Source organism: Loxodonta africana, chromosome 5, assembly GCF_030014295.1.
Source record: "Loxodonta africana isolate mLoxAfr1 chromosome 5, mLoxAfr1.hap2, whole genome shotgun sequence".
Taxonomy (NCBI): domain Eukaryota; kingdom Metazoa; phylum Chordata; class Mammalia; order Proboscidea; family Elephantidae; genus Loxodonta; species Loxodonta africana.
The window spans coordinates 81,050,573-81,068,549 of record NC_087346.1 but is presented as its reverse complement, the minus strand read 5'-3'; the positions used below and the strand labels follow the sequence as shown (position 1 = coordinate 81,068,549).

The window sequence follows — 17,977 nt, the reverse complement described above, 5'->3', positions numbered from 1 at the left end:
CTTCCGCCATGTTATATGGATTAAAACCAATCACAGAGCCAGTTCAGATTAAAGGTTATAAAAAGAGATTCCACAAACGAATAAGGATGGCAATAAATTTATGGCCATCTTTTCTTGCCACAACAAAAAGCTTTATATAGTAATGCTTATAACCACTTTATTTATAATATCTAAATTATAAGCCAAAAATTGAAAATTACCCAAATGCCCACCCACAGGTGAAATGAATAAACACTCTTATAGTTTGCACAATTGAATACTTCCCATCAGTAAAAAATAATGTACTGCCAATATTTTGGTAGAAAGTCAGCGAAAATGATGGAAACCCTCAATGAGATGGGCTGACACAATACCCACAACAACGAACTCAAACATAACAATTACCATGAAGATGACACAGGACCAGACAACATTTTGTTTTGTTATACATTAGATCGCCATGAGTCAGAGTCAAGTGGACTGCAACTAAGAACAGCAATAACAACCAATATTTACAGTAGCATGGATGAATCTCAGATACATTATTTTGAGCAAAAGATACCAGGCACAAAAGAGTACATATTGGGTGATTCCATTTATATAAACTTGCAGAATGGGCAAAACTAAAATCACAATAGTAGTTTCTTCTGGAGAAGAGAGATTGAATGGAAAAGAGCACAGGTTTTCTGGGGTGATGAAAATGCTCTATAGCTTGATTACAGTGAGGTGCTTACACAGGTGTTTTCATTTTTCAAAAATCAAACTGGACAGTTAATACCTGTTCATTTTACTATGTAAATTTTTCTTCGATTAATACATATATGTAAATTTGAAAATTTTAAAACATTTTTATACCATCCTGTTTATTCCTCTCAATAGTCCTAAGGGGAAGAAAGCTGGTATGGTTTTTTCATTTAAAGATAAATTGTTTAAGATCATACAGAAAGTGAGTGGCGTAGAAATAACTTGAATTCAGATAAAGGAAGAAGTTAAGGCTTTGGAAACTTTTTTTTCCTAATTATTGCCTAAATTTAAGTAATGGTTTTATTTCTAAGCCACCACAGAAAGCTAGTGGATATAATTTATCTAACACTTTCACAGCTTTCATTTATTGCAAAGAACTAACTTGCGAATAGTCACACTGTGGCACATAACAGCCTGTGGTCTATTTCTAGTATATTAGCCACTACTATATTTCTCTTTTCTGTGACATAATTCCTGGTCATAGCAGCCATTAGTCTGATTCTCAAATTCAAATTAGGGAAAAATAAAAACTGTTTTCTATGGACATTCTGTTCCAAAGAAAATGGCTTTCAGTCTGGCTTACTAATTCTGAATTTTTGCAAACCAAAATGATTCAAAGTAAAACATTCCATCAATTTGCTCTCCAGAGTGAGCCATGTTTTAAAATCCCAGCTGGTTAGTAAGGCATTCACAGACCATCATTAGCCAGAATTTCTAGGATTTTGTGACTTTTAGCTTGGCATTGCAACACCTCTTATGTCAGCGAGACCAATTTCTTAATTCCCATTTCTTGTGAAAATAAGATTTTAAAAATACATGAACGTAGTCATTATCTTGGAATACATTAACAGATTTAATGAAATAATTGGTGGCAAGGAATTAAATGTAAGGCATACTCTATTCATATTTTTTTCTTCTAATCCTTGTTTTTTTGTTTGTTTTTGTTTTCTTGGTGGTGGTAGTAACAGTGGTAATGGTGGTAGTGGTGGTGATGTGTATGTGTGTATGCCTGTATATGTGTGTTCTTTAAGTTGCTATTGTCTTGGATACTTATCGAATGTTAGATCTTGGCTATTTCCTCAAGTAGTGGCAAGGGAGGCAAAAAGAGGGTTTGAATTTTTTTTTTTTTTTAGAAGGAGCATAAATAATTATACACATACAAATGCATCACAGCTATTCCTATAAAAGCAGCAATTAACACAGCTTGAATATATATTAAACGAGAATGAAATATATTTTGAGTCTATGTACAAGAACATTTCTGCTTAAAAAAAAAATCAACACAAGATATGAAAGCAATGGTGGCCAGGGCCACATAAACCAGAGACTCCATCAGTCTGAGACCAGAAGAACTAGATGGTGCCCAGCTACCACCAGTGACTGTTCTGACAGGAAACACAACAAAGAATCCCTGATGGAGCAGGAGAAGAGTGGGATGCAGACCTCAAATTCTAGTAAAAAGACCAGACTTAAAGGAAGACTAGAGGGATCACAGAGGTCATGGTCCCTGGACTCTGTGTTAGCCCAAAATGAAAACCATTCCTGAAGCCAACTCTTCAAAGATTAGACTGGACAGTAAGACATTAAATGATATTGGTGAGGAGTGTGCTTCTTAGCTCAAGTAGACACATGAGACTATGTGGGCAGCTCCTGTCTGGAGGCGAGATGAGAAGGCAGAGGGAGACAGGAGCTGGTTGAATGGACACAGGAAATACAGGGTGGAGAGAAGGTGTGTGCTGTCACATTGTAGGGAGAGCAACTAGGGTCACATAACAAAGTGTGTGTGTAAGTTTTCATATGAGAAACTGACTTGAATTGTAAACTTTTACTTAAAGCACTATTGAAAAAAAAAGAAAGAAAGAAAGAAACAGTATAGTAAATGGCCATTGGTAAGTGCAGGATTCCTTGAAGGACCTCTGCAGTACCATAGGGATGTCTTCTCAAAGTTATCTAAGATAGCTAATGCTAAAAAGATATTTTTATTTATTTATTTATTTTGCTTAGCTCAGACTAAATTTCTGAAGTAAGTATTGAATGCTTCCTATTTCTGAAAAGTCCAAGGCTTTTGGCAACAGTTAAAACTTTAATCTTCATCTCTTTTTGTTTTTGCCTACATAACACCTCTTGGTGCCAACAAAAACATTCTGCAGGCTATGCAAAATGGTGGGTAGCTACCCTACTCACCCAGAAGATGGGGAGGAAAAGCCTAGCTATGGTTAACTGAAGCCCCAGCTCAGGACTCAGCACAAAGTACAGGCCCAATCAAAGTTCACAGAATTTACTCCTTTCTCAAGTCAATTTAACCTAAAAAGAACAAAAAGGGAAACTGGAGAATGGGCAAAAGGGAGGAAAACATTTCTGACATTTCATAGTAAAGCTGGGCTACTTGAAGCAAGCTTATTCCCTGAATGATGCTACTTCTTCACAGGACTGCCAAGTTCAATGTGGAAAAGAGAGAGGCTGCATTGACATTGTAATGTTAACCCAAGAGTTCCAGGATTTTTCCTTTTCTTTTGCATGCAAACAGTAACTCTATCTTCCACTTAAGCCCTTATTGTCTTCCTTATAGTGATATCCTTGATGTGCTTAACCCGATAATGGTATGTCTACATCCTTAATTACTGTAATCATATAGCATTTCTTAAGGGCAGTATAAAGAGTAGTGCATAAGAAGGAAAATAGTACCTTAGAAAAATATTTGAAAAGGCCTATGCCATTTATTAGGAGTCCCTGATGGCATAAATGGCTAAGCACTTGACTACTAGCAGAAAGATTGGCAGTTGGAATCTACCCAAAGGCACCTGGAAAGACAGACCTGGTGCTCTGCTTCCAAAAGGTAACAGTAGAACACAGTAGAACAGTTCTACTCTGCACACATGGGGTCGTCATGAGTCAGAATCTACTCGACAGCAACTAAGAACGACAATGCCATATATATTGTATCTCATAATTAAAGGCCTCTCTGATTTATTGTAAGAGATCAATTTAGAATGATGGTCTCACTCTATTAACATTCAATACGGCATTACTTAATCAGAGTTTTCTTTTGTCAACTATTTCCAGAGAGTTCTATGTCACAGGAAGTATGTAGTTTGGTTGAAACTTTGGTTGTATAATTTTCTTTCTTCCAATAGTAAATGTTCTATTGGATTTTGAACCTTCCTTTGAATGGTTTAAATCCCAAAGACTAAGGATATTATTTGAACTTCACGTAAGAATAACCAAGATACAATTTCTAACAGGGAAAGCCAGTTCAAAGTAGGAAAATTCAAATGATTAATGACAGCAGTCCTGTCCTTTCCTCCTTAACTTTAAGATCCACTTGTAATTTAAGAGGCACGGTAAGATAAAAAGTTATTGTTATTAACTATCACCAAATAGGAAACCCTGGTAGCATAGTGGTTAAGAGCTATGGCTGCTAACCAAAAGGTCGGCAGTTCGAATCCACCAGACGCTCCTTGGAAACCATATGAGGCAGTTCTACTCTGTCCTATAGGGTTGCTATGAGTCGGAATCAACTTGATGGCAATGGGTATCACCAAATATTCATAAACTGCTTGCTACTAAACTTAGAATTTGTGGGAGGTTATGAGAAATATAAGCCACTACCATTGATTTTAAACAGTTTTTGCTCTGTTATTCATAAGGTTGCTATAAGTCTGAGTCAATTCAACACCAACTAACAACAACAACAACCTTACTAAGTGAGGAGTTCCTGAGTGGTGCAAATGCTGATGGAAAGGTTGGAAGTTCAAGTCCACCCAGAGGCACCTCAGAAGAATGGCCTTGTGATTTACTTCCAAAAAATCAGCCATTGAAATCCCTGTGGGGCACCAGTTCTACTTTGACACACACGCAGTCACCATGAGTTGGAATCAATTTTACAGCAACTGGTTGGGTTTTTTTTTTCTTTTTGGTTTGTTTATTTAAAAATTGACTTCGGAGAGACGAAAAGCAAAATAAAGGAATAATTAAACACTGCCTTGATGTACTTATTACAAGTATATTTGTTCTAACACCACAGGTAAAAGAAACATGTTTCAGGTGACTGTGTCTGAAAAAGCCTTCTCAGAGAGGGTGGAACTTTGAACTGGGTCTTGAAGAAAGAGAGGGATTTAGAAAGCAGGCACTGTCAAACTGGGTGATCTGGAATTCTCTATGGCATTTGATATGATTGTGGCCTCAAAGGCCAAGAGTGAATAGACTAAGGATTTCAACAGCCTAAAATATGGTTGTTGAGCAATGCAAATAAAGTGGTTAACCAGATTGCAGAGAGCCATGGGGTGTTTGGCCGTGACTGTAAAGAAAGTGGTTTATAATCTTGGAACCATTAAAAATTTCTTTTGGCAGATTCTCTAGCACTTGACTTCCAGTCCTGGATTTTGTACATTTTAACCTTTTCTCTGGCCTTACTTTCTCAAGCTAAAAAAAAAAAAATGGGGAAAAGAGAATTTCACTTATCTGCCTCAAAAAATCAATGTGAGGCTCAAGACATAAAGAGCATGAAAGTGTTTTGGAAGCTGCAAACCATTAAGAAAATTTCTGTTGCTATTACATTTTTTTTATTACATTATTCTGTGGTATAATGACTAAAATTAGATTGCTTTTAACAAACAGTAAATCTTTCAGGCTGCCAGGACATCATTTGATGGGTTGTTTAACTATAGTAGGAACAAAAATAACACAGTGATTTTCATATGGAAAATAGCTTCCCTTTAAATTGGGAATAAAGGAATAATTATTTTTAAAGAGCTCTGCCTACAGTGGTTCCTGGTACTGTCATTCTCAACTTCAGAAGGTCTTCGAACTATCCACTTCCCTAACCTGTCTTTGTACAAGGCTTAAATCAGAGATGCCTAAACAGAAGCTAGACCTGGGCAATGGGCCAGAGTGAATTCAATGGGAAGCCAGATTAAATTACTCACTGCTTCCTGATGAGGTTGAGCAACTCAACAGCCCATTTCTAGTGGGGCCTTTCTATTATCTGCTTGCCAGTTGGTAAAGCATCCCCCCACCCCACCCCATTCTATGAGTTGATTCAAAGTGCAAATCAGATGAGGCACACACATGTATAAAAATATTGGGTGGAACTGGCAATCGCATCCCATGACCCTTCTCTGTTCTTAGCATATGTGTGCCAAAACGAATTCAGTGGCCGCTTACATTAAAAAAACAAAAACAAACAAAACAAATTGGAATTAACCTAAAAAACACAAATGTTTAAAAGCTCAATAAATCTATGCCTCTAATTTTTTTGTGTGTGTGTGTGAATTTTATCATAGTGCAGTTTAGTTCCTGTGGTTAAGTTTAATTGCCCAAGATCTTTAGTCATATTTTTTAAGTTTGTTCTTATTCAAATCAAGGATGCTTATCTTTTGTCTTTAGATACGCCTTAATCTCTAAAAAGTCAATATAATAACTCTACAGACTGTTTTCCAGAGATTACCACTCCCCAGAAAGATGTAGGATTGCATTAGCTGAGTCTGGTCTGATGCTGATGGTACTAGGAAGCTGTGAAGAACAGAGGACTTCCCATTTAGCTTCCCACAAATTGAGAACCAAACTTCCCAGCAGAAAATCCCTTGAGTTTCCTTCTGGACTGAAAGTTCTAAAGATCTATGACACTTCCTTCTCTCTCAGCAAAGGAGGTGATGTCTAGTCAAGGAAGATGGGTGGGGAAGTTAATATAATTCCCCACAGTCATGGAGGACAAGGAAAAGAGTTTTGTTATATGACTGGTTTCTGATTGCCATCATGTTTACCAGTTACCTTTGCTAGCAACCGTGGGGACATGAGTCTTGAAAACAATCCAGAAAAGGATCTAGTTAGATTTCCATGAAAGGAAGTCCATGTGCTATTCCAGTATTATATTCAAGCCTGCCATGAAGTTAGAGATGTGGACGACCTGGCCATCAAACCCACTTTGTTCTAATTCTTCCAAAAAGAAGAGAGAGTTGGGAGAGGGAGAGGGAGAGGAAGAGGGAAGCTACCAGCCTCACGGGGCAGCTCGGAGGTCACTTGAGACTAAAGTAGGCCTGTGAAAACAGACTTGGTCACCTGGATTCCAGGAGCTTGTGTGTGAACCTTGTCTGGCAAAGAGGTTGTTTGAAGGAAGCCAGAATGAGTGCCGTCACCTGCCAAATTGGTTCAAACTCCTAGCCCTTTCAAGACCCAATTATTTTCTCCTTTGAATTTTTTTTTGATACTACGTGTTTTCACTAATGAAGGCATGTTGATTAAAGGATGAATTCAAAATTTTTATTATGAGTTACATAATTTGATACCCATTATCGGGGACCACATGTGTCCCAGCCGACCTCGGACAATGTAAATCCTGCTGATATGAATCAGTGATAAAACTGGAGTTATTTATTTTTATTTCTTGAAAATTTACAAAACATGAGGTAAAACATGACAGTACTTGGCAATGCCTGCCTATATATTTTCTTCTAGTCTCCTTCTTCTTAGCGTTTTTATTATTTTTCACAAAACTTTTCAAAATGTAATACAGTGCATTCTTACTGCAAAAGCAGTACTTACAGTCCAAATAAATAAAGCCAAGGGATTTTTTTAATCTCAGAAAAATTACCACTCCAATGCATTCTGCATTACTGCAAAAGCAGTACTTACAGGCAAATAAATAAAACTAAACGAATCTGAATCTCAAGAAAATTACCTCTACTATGTATTTTTTTGTGGAGCCCTGGTGGTGTAGTGGTTAAGTGTTATGGCTCCTAATGAAAAGGCTGGCAGTTCAAATCCACCAGCTGCACCTTGGAAACCCTATGGGACCCTGCTCAGTCCTATAGGGTTGCTATGAGTTGGAATCAACTCAGTGGCAATAGGTTGGTTGTTGGTTGGATGTATTCTTCATTATAACAAAAAAGCAGTACTAATAGCTATGAAGCAGAAACAGCTGCCCTGGAATACTGCAGAACTGCTCACAGCAGTGCATTCCACCTGCTACATGTGGAAGCAATAATTGGGCCCTAATATTTAATATTGAATACGGAAACCTTGGTGGCTTAGCGGTTAAGAGCTGCAGCTGCTAACAAAAGGTCAGCAGTTCGAATCCACCAGGAGCTCCTTGGAAACCCTATGGGGCAGTTCTACTCTGTCCAAAGGGTCCCTATGAGCTGGAATCTACCCCACAGCAATGGGTTTTACTATGGGATGTGGAAACATTGGCGGCATAGTGGTTAAGAGCTATGGCTTCTAACCAAAAGGTTGGCAGTTCAAATTCACCAGGGCATTCCTTGGAAACCCTATGGGCAGTTTTGTGTTGCTATGAGTCAGAATCCACTCGATGGCAATGTTTTTTTAAATGTTGAATGCAGGGTAATAGTTAACTTCCAGGAATCCAATCTCTTTTGAAAAATACCACTGCAAAGGCATTATTCACTGTTCAGAGGCTAGAAAAGAAGGAAGCCAGTAACACCTGGAAACAATGAATAGTGTAAAGGAGAAAATGGCCACTATGACTGAATGAAGACTGGTGATAGCTTTTTCTTGTGATAAGCACGTTCTCACGAGAACACATGAACTAGGACACATAGTTAGGAGGCTTGTCTCACAGAAATAAAGGCAAACTTGTCAAAAGTTTAGAAAATTCACACATTTGTGAGGTTATCATCTAAGACAGCGCTCAATCTACACAAAAATGAGGCTTCCAGTAAGATTTTTGAGTTTCATGCATTTCAAAAGGCTCCCACCTTGAGGCTAAAAGTGTTCAGATCAGGCTACCCCTTTCCAAAGAACTCCAGAGACTTAACAAGCTGGTGGGATATTTACCCGTTTGCCTCCTACCGGGGCTCCGAACTGGCTCAAATACCCACCGTAGCTACAGCTAGCTTGGCCTCTCTGGCATTGCTTCATCCCCTGCTTTCTAGCAAAGACGGTGACTTTTTCCAGTTCAATAGTGTGTTAAACTGCGGGAAGCGAGGCGTCATCTTCCAGGGCAATGTGCTCAGTGATACTCGTTTTCTGAACCGCTTTTGTTATACTACAAGCACAGAGTTTCCAGTAAGCCGGCCTGGTTTTGGAACCCGTTCCTGGACTTCAACTGGGAGCTGAGACACGTTACCATGTTATTTGGGATTCTAAAACTGGCTGAAGTCCAGGGAATGGTAGACTGATGGCAGGAACCTAGAAATGACCCGCCTGCAAGCAGGAGAGGAAACGCTTTCAGGTTAAAAAAAAAAAAAACCTACGGTTTCCATTACCTAAACTATGATAACAACAACAATAATAAAAGGGTTCAAGACGGTCAGAAAATTTTTTTTTTAAGTCAAACCTCCTGATACTTTGGCTCCAGCTTTTCTCTCTAGATGGAGACGAAGGGCACCTCCCAGAGGTCTCTGTCCCCAGGAGACGCTGGCCATCGCTAGCCTGCCGGGGATGTGGGGGAATGTGGGGCTCCCATACGGTGGCTCCTACCTAGGGCTCCTCCAAACTCCGCGGAGCCGAGCTGCAGCATCTGCCCAAGAGAGGGTGCAGTCAGCTCCTCCCAGTCACTCCCCTCCCCAACTCCAGCCGCTTACCGCCCCCCCCCACCCCCCACCACCACGCCCGCGAGTCCAGGGCATTTCGCAAGTATCCCACTCCAGAGTTTTCTGCCTGGAGGAAGGGGGTAAGTGCAGATAAAAGAGAGCCCAGAACACTTAGGGAAGCCACAGTGCTTCAAATCTCCGCGCTTCCTCTCGCTTGCCTCCAGCCTCCCGAGCCTGGGCTCCTCGCCACTCTCTGCTATGAGTCTCCGGTCCAGCCCCGCCGTCCGCATCCCCGGACCTTCGTGCTCGCTGTGCCTGCTGCTGTCGCTGCTGCTGCTGCTGACGCCGCCGGGGCCCCTCGCCAGCGGTAAGAGCTCACCGCCCGCGGGAGGTCCCCGGGCAGCAGCCGCGCGTCCCAGCCTCACGCCGGGTCCTGCATCCTGGGCGCGGGAAAGTGTGCTTGCTGGAGAAGAGCTTTCCCAGCAACCTGCCCCGTAACAGTGTCTCTCTTTCTGCCCCAGCTGGTCCTGTCGCGGCCGTGGTGAGAGAGCTGCGCTGCATGTGTTTAGTCATCACCCCTGGGATTCACCCCAAAATGATCAGTAATCTACAGGTGATCGCCGCGGGACCGCAGTGCCCTAAGGTGGAAGCGATGTAAGTCCTTGCGCGCTTCGGTATTCACTGTGACCAGGGCAAGAGTGAAGTCGCCCAGCCTGGGTCTTCAACCCCTGTGGCTCATGGGAGCATCCTATTTTTCTCTTTGCAGAGGCTACCTGAAGAGCGGGAAGGAAGTCTGCCTGGACCCAGAAGCCCCTTTGATCAAGAAAATCATCCAGAGAATTCTGGACGGGTACCTATCGCTTTCATCTTTGATCCTTATTCTCTTTATGGGTTCTGGCTGCCACATTCCAGACCAGGTTTAGAATAAAATGGCTGTCAAGGAAAAGAGGTGACGATTCAAAACTTTTCTGGAAAAACCTTAATCCAATCGTGCCTGTCATTGGCTAAGCAATTAAGCAGAATTCATTAATGAGATGCGTTTTTATGTATACTCTTTGGTTTTGTTGATCTCTCTTTTTGTTGTTACCAAACGTTTTCAGCTCTGAGCTTTGAAAGCAGGATGGAATAGAGGAATGAGTGGAAATTGGTTAAGCTGATATAATTCTTTTCTCAACAGTGGAAAAAAGAAAAACTGATCAAGAGAAAGGACCAGGCAGTGGAAAAATCACCCAGTTTTCAGCAGATCGGTTTTCTAGAGATCTCCCACCGGAGAAGATGAAAAGCAAGAGTTAATTTTCCCCCTTCAGTCACCTTTTTCATGAATTTCCCACTTTGAGTAGGGGGGCAGTTTGTCCCTGCAGCGTTCTGCTAAGCTTATTAAGTATTTACCATAATATTTCCTATTTATTTTATCTGTTATGTTATTGAAACTTTTGGCAATTGACTAAATTGTGAGCCAAGAATCACTGGTTGTTGATCTTTCAACGTGTCTTGAATTGAAAGTGATTTTTGTATTTCTAGAATATAGTCCTTATAGTGTTACTGAAAAGGCTATGGATTTAATATGTAAATGATGTTTCATAAAATGTTGATGGAGCTAAACTGTAATCCTCACTCTTCTCATGACATGGATATTTTGGTATTGTTTCTTGGGGAAATGTATTACAGAACATTTTTACTCTTGACCCTGGGGTGCTGTTTAAGTCATATTGTGTTAGAAAGCTGGGTGTATCATACAGTTATCCATGTAGAATGTATTTCTTTATTTAGAATTTCTTAATGTTTAAGTTCTAAAAGGACTAATACATACTTTTCCTATAACTTTAGATATTTGATGTCTTCTTAGTATGGCATAATGTCATCATTTACTCATTAAACTTTGATGTTACATGCTATTTATTAAATGGAAACCCTGGTGGTGTAGTGGTTAAGTGCTGTGGCTGCTAACCAAGAGGTCAGCAGTTCGAATCCACCAGGCACTCCTTGGAAACTCTATGGTGCAGTTCTACTCTGTCCTATAGAGTCACTATGAGTCAGAATCCACTCGACAGCAGTGGGTTTTTTTTTTTTTTTTTGATTTATTAAATGTTATATTAAGGGTACTACATTCTAGTAACTAAATATGTTTGGATAGATGAAGAAGCTAGGTAATAGGTAAATTTCTGATTTCTCATTTTTATAGAAATGCATTCTTTTAGATGGTTTTTAAAATAAAAGCATTAACAATGATCTGTACTCTGAAAGTTTTAAAAACATATTGAAACTAATTGAATATAAATCCATTATTTAGTCTTCCAATATAAACACAGCACTGCTAAGATTTTCTGGTGGTTATAGTGTGTCTTTTTAAAGCTTGGACATTTTGTTATAAAGAATTATATATGCACCACATTCACTGTATTAAAACGGCACTTCTGTGTCTTATTTGTTTATAGTACTTCCATTGTTCTTTAAGAAAAAAAATAAAAGATTTAAAAATTTCATTCATGTTGTTTCTTCCTTCTTATACTGTTATAATAAATGTTATTTATCTTTTATTCTGTTTTACTGGAAAACTGGACTCAACTTCTCTCAGGCTTGCAGAGAGGACCCTCATTTCCCAATGCCATTGCATTAGTCCAACCTTTCTCCAGGCTCACTCCCCTTCCTGGTGCTCCTTCATACTTCTAGGAGCTTCTGGGTTTTTTAAAAAACACAAATGGACTAAGGCTTCTCCACCCTAAATCCTTTACTTACTATTTCCTAGACATGTAATAAGAGTTTTTAAGTGTGGCAAATGAAGTCCTGTCTTCTCAGACTCCTGATTCTGACTTCAGTTTCATTTCTCCCTCATTCTTTCTGCAGTGAGGTGTCTAGTTCCCTAACTGGGCATATTCTTTCTTGCCCTTATGCCTTTGCATTTGCTGGGGACTCTACCTGGAAGATTACCAACCATCTGTCAGTTTGTCATACTGTGGTGGCTTGGGTGTTGCTATGATACTAGAACCTATACCACCAGTATTTCAAATACCAGCAGGATCACTCATGGTGGATAGGTTTTAGCAGAGTTCCAGACTAAGAATTGTGATCTACTTCCCAAAATTAGCTAATGAAAAGCCTGTGGATCCCAACAGAGTATTGTCCAGTGTAGCGCTGGAAGATGAGCCTCCTAGGTTGAAAGGCACTACACAATACCTCAACCATGGACTCAAAAAAAAAAAAAAAAAAAAAAAACCAAACCCAATGCCGTCGAGTTGACTCCGACTCATAGCGACCCTATAGGACAGAGTAGAACTGCCCCAAAGAGTTTCCAAGGAGCACCTGGCGAATTCGAACTGCGGACCCTTTGTTTAGCAGCCGTAGCACTTAACCGCTACGCCACCAGGGTTTCCAACGATGGACTCATATATACCAAAAATCATGAAGATGGTGCAGAACCAGACAGCATTTTATTCTGTTATATGGAAGGTTGCCCTGAGTTGGAGCCTACTCTACGGCAACTAACAAGAATTACCAGAAGGGGCTTTATCCATTTTCTACCTGCAAGAGGAAGCTTATTTATCCTTCAGAACTCAGCTCAAACAATACCTCCTTCATCAAGTTTTCCTTCATTCCCATCAGAGCTCATGGTTTCCATTTTGATGTTCCTATAGCATCTTACAGATACTTGAATTGTAGTAAATATCGCCTCCCTGCTAATTGTTCATAGCTTTTTTTTTTTTTTTTATCTTTACCCTACTGTACTAAGAGCTCTCCCAGAGAATCAACTGTAGTTCATCCATCTCCACATCCCCAAAGCCTGGCATAGAATGTCTTAATTAGTGTTATCCTGACCCTCAGGTTATCAGGTAGTATCCTAAAAGCAATAACCTGGCACACAGTAGGTGTTAAGTAGATTTTAATTCCTTCACTTTCTTTTCTCCTTCTTTATAGGTAATAGTCTACAAGTAATTCAACAAGGGCTCTGGCGTATACAATTCTCTCAGCCTACAACGCCTATCCCTCACTTTCACCTGGCTAACTCAATCTTTCCTTTGGGACTCGGCTTACCTGTCACTTTCTTGAGGCAACCTCTCTTACCCTTTCCCCCCACCAGATTAAGGCCCCTTTTACGCCTCCTTTTCTTTTCCTTTGTAACATTTTCTCACCAACAGGACTATAGAGTAGCTACACATGTGATTGTTTAGTGTCTATGTCAACTTCAATGTAAACTACATGAGGGCAGGGACAATGCTTATCATGTCATCACAGTTAATAGGATAGGGCCTAGGACGTGTTGTTGTTGTGTGTTGTTGAGTCAATTCCAACTCCTAGTGATCCTGTGGGACAGAGTAGAACTGCCCCATTGGGCTTCCAAGACTGTAATCTTTACAGAAGCAGAATGCCACATCTGTCTTCTGCAGAGTGGCTGGTGGGTTCGAACTGAGAACCTTTTATTAGCAGTTGAGTGTTTTAACCACTGTGACACAGGGTTCCTGCCTAGGACAGAGCAGGTGCTTAAACAGATGATTGAGCTAGGCTAAACAATCCCCATTGCCTCTCCAGTATTAAAATTACAATTTCATTGAAATAGCCCATTCTTAGGAAAAGCAAGAAAAGGAAAGGAAGGAGATTAATCCTATCACTATGCACACACACACACACATCAATCAGATTAATATATTGTATATGCTAATATTGGAATGTATTTGTATATATTAGTATATGCTTAGTAATATATTATTAGCATATCTCTATTTGACCTAGGCTTTTCCATATTGTTTAACCACTCTCCTTAATGTGAAATATAAATCAGGTTAATATATGTGATATTATATTTGGGTGTTTATATATTAATATATCAATAAATATACATGTATGTATATAAATATGTATGTATGTATGTGTGTGTATATATATATACATATATATATATATATATATATATATATATATATATATATATATTTGGCCTCCTGGGTGGTGTAAATTGTTCAGTGCTTGGCTACTAACCTAAAGGTTGGCAGTTTGGACCCACCCAGAGGCGCCTTGGAAGAAAGGCCTCCGAACTACTTCCAAAAAGTCACAGCCATGACAATCCTGTGGAACACAGTTATCCTCTGAAACACATAGGATTATCATGAGAATCAACTTGACAACAACTATTTTAATACATACATGGACAGAGAGAGAAACCTAGAGTAGATTCAGAGAGATGGGTTTGCTGACAGTTTTTCCAGCACAATATAGAAAAGCACAAAATACTTCTGCCCTTTCAGAAAGTTCTTATCTACTATGATCTCTTTCTGCTTTCTCAAATAATATTTTATTTCTTTGAACCTATTTCGACCCATACTGACCCTATAGGGCAGAGTCGAATTTCCCCATAGTGTTTCCAAGAAGCAGCTGGTGGATTTAAACTGCCAACCTTTTGGTTAGCAGCCAAACGCTTAATGACTGCATCACCATGGCTCCTATGAGTTATGCACTGATCCTTGGGAAATACTAAAAAGTAAATTACCATGAATGTTTGAACTAGAGATTTCAGTGTTTAAAACAATCCTCAACTTGTCATATCAGCCCCAAAATACTGCTGAATAAATGAAAAAAATATTAAATGCTCTTTGTAGGGGTGAATTATGTGTTCCCTGAAGAAACAAACATTAATATTTTTATTACCATTCAAACTCTTTGTTTTCCTAAGAAGCAAGATTTTATAAGTTTAGTTTGTTCATAGACCATAGGAAAAGGCCTCATTTTTTAATATCCTTGCAATACTAGTTGCCATGCCCTCTCTACAATTGACCATTCTATAAAGAAAATAGATTACAGTCTATTACTGGAGTTTAATCCATACAAGGACCTCAGTGAAGGCTACTGCTCACCACCCTATTACTAGCTGTCACTAGAAAACTCAAGAAATAACACACACGGGAAAAATTAACGTCTTCTAGGTATATGTCTAGAAGTACAATCAGGCTGCTCCTTAGAAGCACATTATCAGGAGGGCCGAGTCCCTGGGGAAGGACATCATGCTTGGTAGAGTAGAGGTTCAGTAAAAAAAAGAGGAAGACCTCGATGAGATGGATTGACACAATGGGCTCAACCGTAACAACAACTGGGAGAAGGGTACAGGAACAGGCAGTGTTTTGCTTTGTTGTACCTAGGGTTACTAAGAGCTGAAACTGACTCGATGGTACCTTAAAACAACAAAAGGTATATGTCTTATAATTTCCTCATTAAAAAAAAAAAGTTGCTGCCAAACTGATTCCGACTCATGGTGACCCCGGGCATTACAGAGTAGAACTGCTCCATAGGGTTTTCTTGGCTATATCTTTATGAAAGCAGATTGCTGGGTGGGTTTGAACTACCAACCTTTATGTCAGTAGTCAAGAGCAAACCATTTGTGCCACCTTCTAACCCTTAAACACTGTTTTTACTTTGTTAACCATCTGAAACTTTCTCATCTATGAAATCACTGGCAACTGAACAAGTGGTCAGCTAAAATTCACTGTGTTACAGCCCCAATTCAGGCAATTTTCAATGCGTAATTAATGACCTTCATTTTACCAGACTTCCCTACTTGCCTCTGGGTGTCACATAATCCCTCAATTCCTGAAGGTATGACAAGACCTATGATAAAATATGACTAGTGGTTTTGTTTTTCTAAGGAAGAAGATTGCTGTGGGTAACTCTCATACTGTATACAACTTCAAAAGTCTTTCCTGAACTGGAAATATCAGACAAAATGAAAAATATACCAGACAGAATGGGCACCTGGGGTTTTTGATTTGCCTCCCTGACTAAAGCACGGAAGAAGGGGAGAGTGAGCAATGATTTGGATTTTGGCTGATGATCTAGTTTTGCTCTTGAGTCAGCAAAATTAATGTTCTATTTCTGAGAAGTTTTCATACTTCAAGTATGTAGAGAGTGAGATAGTGATATAGAAAAATCTAGAGTTTAGGTCCAAATTTTTTTTGTTCCTTCAAATTCTAGTGGTTTGTTCCTTAAATATAGAGAAATTTAAAGAACCTCCCTTCAGAAATTTCTTAATGGATGTGTTTCCTCTACATGTAAATTTATGATATTTGTTTCTGATTCACCTCTAGGGTTGACTCATTTTCAGCAAGAGAGACTAGTTATACTTATTTACAATTTCTGGCTCAGTACAAAGTCATAACTTTGTGTTTCCAATCTAGCTCTGAATACTTTTAGCTATGTGATCTTGACAATTTATTTACCCTCTCCACTCCTCAGTTTTATCTGTAGTCAGAATAATATCTGCCTCATAGATATGAAGGGCTAGCCTGGAACAAAGTAGACGCTTGATAAATACTAGTTCCTTTCCCACTTCGTCTAATTCAAGCTCCCCTTTACAAATGAGTAAACGGAAACCTTAATAGTTTAAGTACCTTTACTTTTTTCCCAATTCTATCCATATACTTCCTGTGTGCCTAAATGATTCATTTTAGTGCTCCTAATCATTTGTCACTATAAGTCCTTTTAAAGAAGTTTTGGAAACATATTCTGTATATATTTTGTGTCAGTCACCTGGTAACATTATCAAAACATGATATATTTCCCTTCTGATAAACATTCACCCATGAAATATTTGCTGACACTTACTGATGATCATGTTACATGCCAGACCCTGTGTGGAATCCTTATGATGTGAAGATTAGTAAGATGAAGAGTTTTCAGCCTAAGTTTAGGTTTTTTTGCTGCAAATAGACTTTTCCCACAGAACAAAGTTTTTTTTTTTTGAAAACTCAATGAGATGAAACTAGGTTTGAAAAACAGAAAGAGCATCTTAGGTTGGATTCTCTGGAGTCAGACTCTGAGGTGAGAGGTGTGTGCACACATGCACGTGGGTCGTGCTCTTAAAATAACACGCATCACAGGAATTGAGGAAGAAGGACTGGGCAGAGTGAGAGGGTGAACCACAATGCTGTCCCAGCAGAGATCTTACCAGAAGCTTTGGAGGTGGGATGGCCTTTCAGCATTGCTCTAAATTAAGGTAAAGGGCCAGACCTCTGTGTCCCTCCACTGATCAGTTATTTAATGTGTGCTACCCCTGGGGAATGAGCATAACTTTGGAGGAGATAGTTCCCGTAGACTGAAGGCAATGCCCAGAGAGAACTCACTTGTGAGCTGTCCACAGTCAGCATTCCCAGCAGCTGGGGAAAGCTGTTGTGTACCATCTAGAAGAAACTGAAAGAGCATATAGGTTAGACAGCACAGCTTCAGAGAGAGAGAAGTGAATGGAAGGGAAACACAGGAGGAGGAGAACCGAGGTGTCCAGCAGACAGCCCTGCAGAGCTCTCACCTGGTAGCCAGCACCAACCAACTCCTACGTGAATGAGGCCAGTTTGGACTTTTTGGCCATTCCAGTTGCCCTCGCCCTCTGACTGAATGCAGCCATTCATGTGAGCTCAAGAAAGATGACAGAAAAACCTCTTATTAACATATAGAATCATAAATAAATTGCTTTAAGCCACCAAATTCGGGATCGATACAGAGCAAAATAGAATCAATGGTATTTGTTAAGAATTTAATGTGTTTGCACTCTCAAGCAACCTTACATTAGAATTTCCCAGAAATGAATAAATACCTAGTGAAACTGAGTTGTATTCATGTATTTGATATTAAAAAAATATAAAGATTTTAATTAACATAAAATAAAAATTCTGAGGCCTGTAAAACTTTGCAGTGCTCGGATAGAATGACACCCAGGAAGATATTTTCCCATCAACTCCTTCACCCTTCCTGCTACCCCCCACCTCGTGCTTCAGCTCTGGCAAGTACAC

General features: G+C 39.5%; 1 protein-coding gene across 1 annotated transcript; it reads left to right on the top strand.

Moving 5' to 3' along the window:
* Positions 1-9,352: 9,352 nt before the first annotated feature.
* Positions 9,353-11,695, top strand: LOC100663814 (C-X-C motif chemokine 5). Its single transcript, XM_003414222.4, has 4 exons — positions 9,353-9,579; positions 9,734-9,866; positions 9,979-10,062; positions 10,390-11,695. The coding sequence occupies exons 1-4, from the start codon at positions 9,471-9,473 to the stop codon at positions 10,406-10,408; spliced, it is 345 nt and encodes a 114-aa protein (XP_003414270.2). The 5' UTR covers positions 9,353-9,470; the 3' UTR covers positions 10,409-11,695.
* Positions 11,696-17,977: the final 6,282 nt, after the last annotated feature.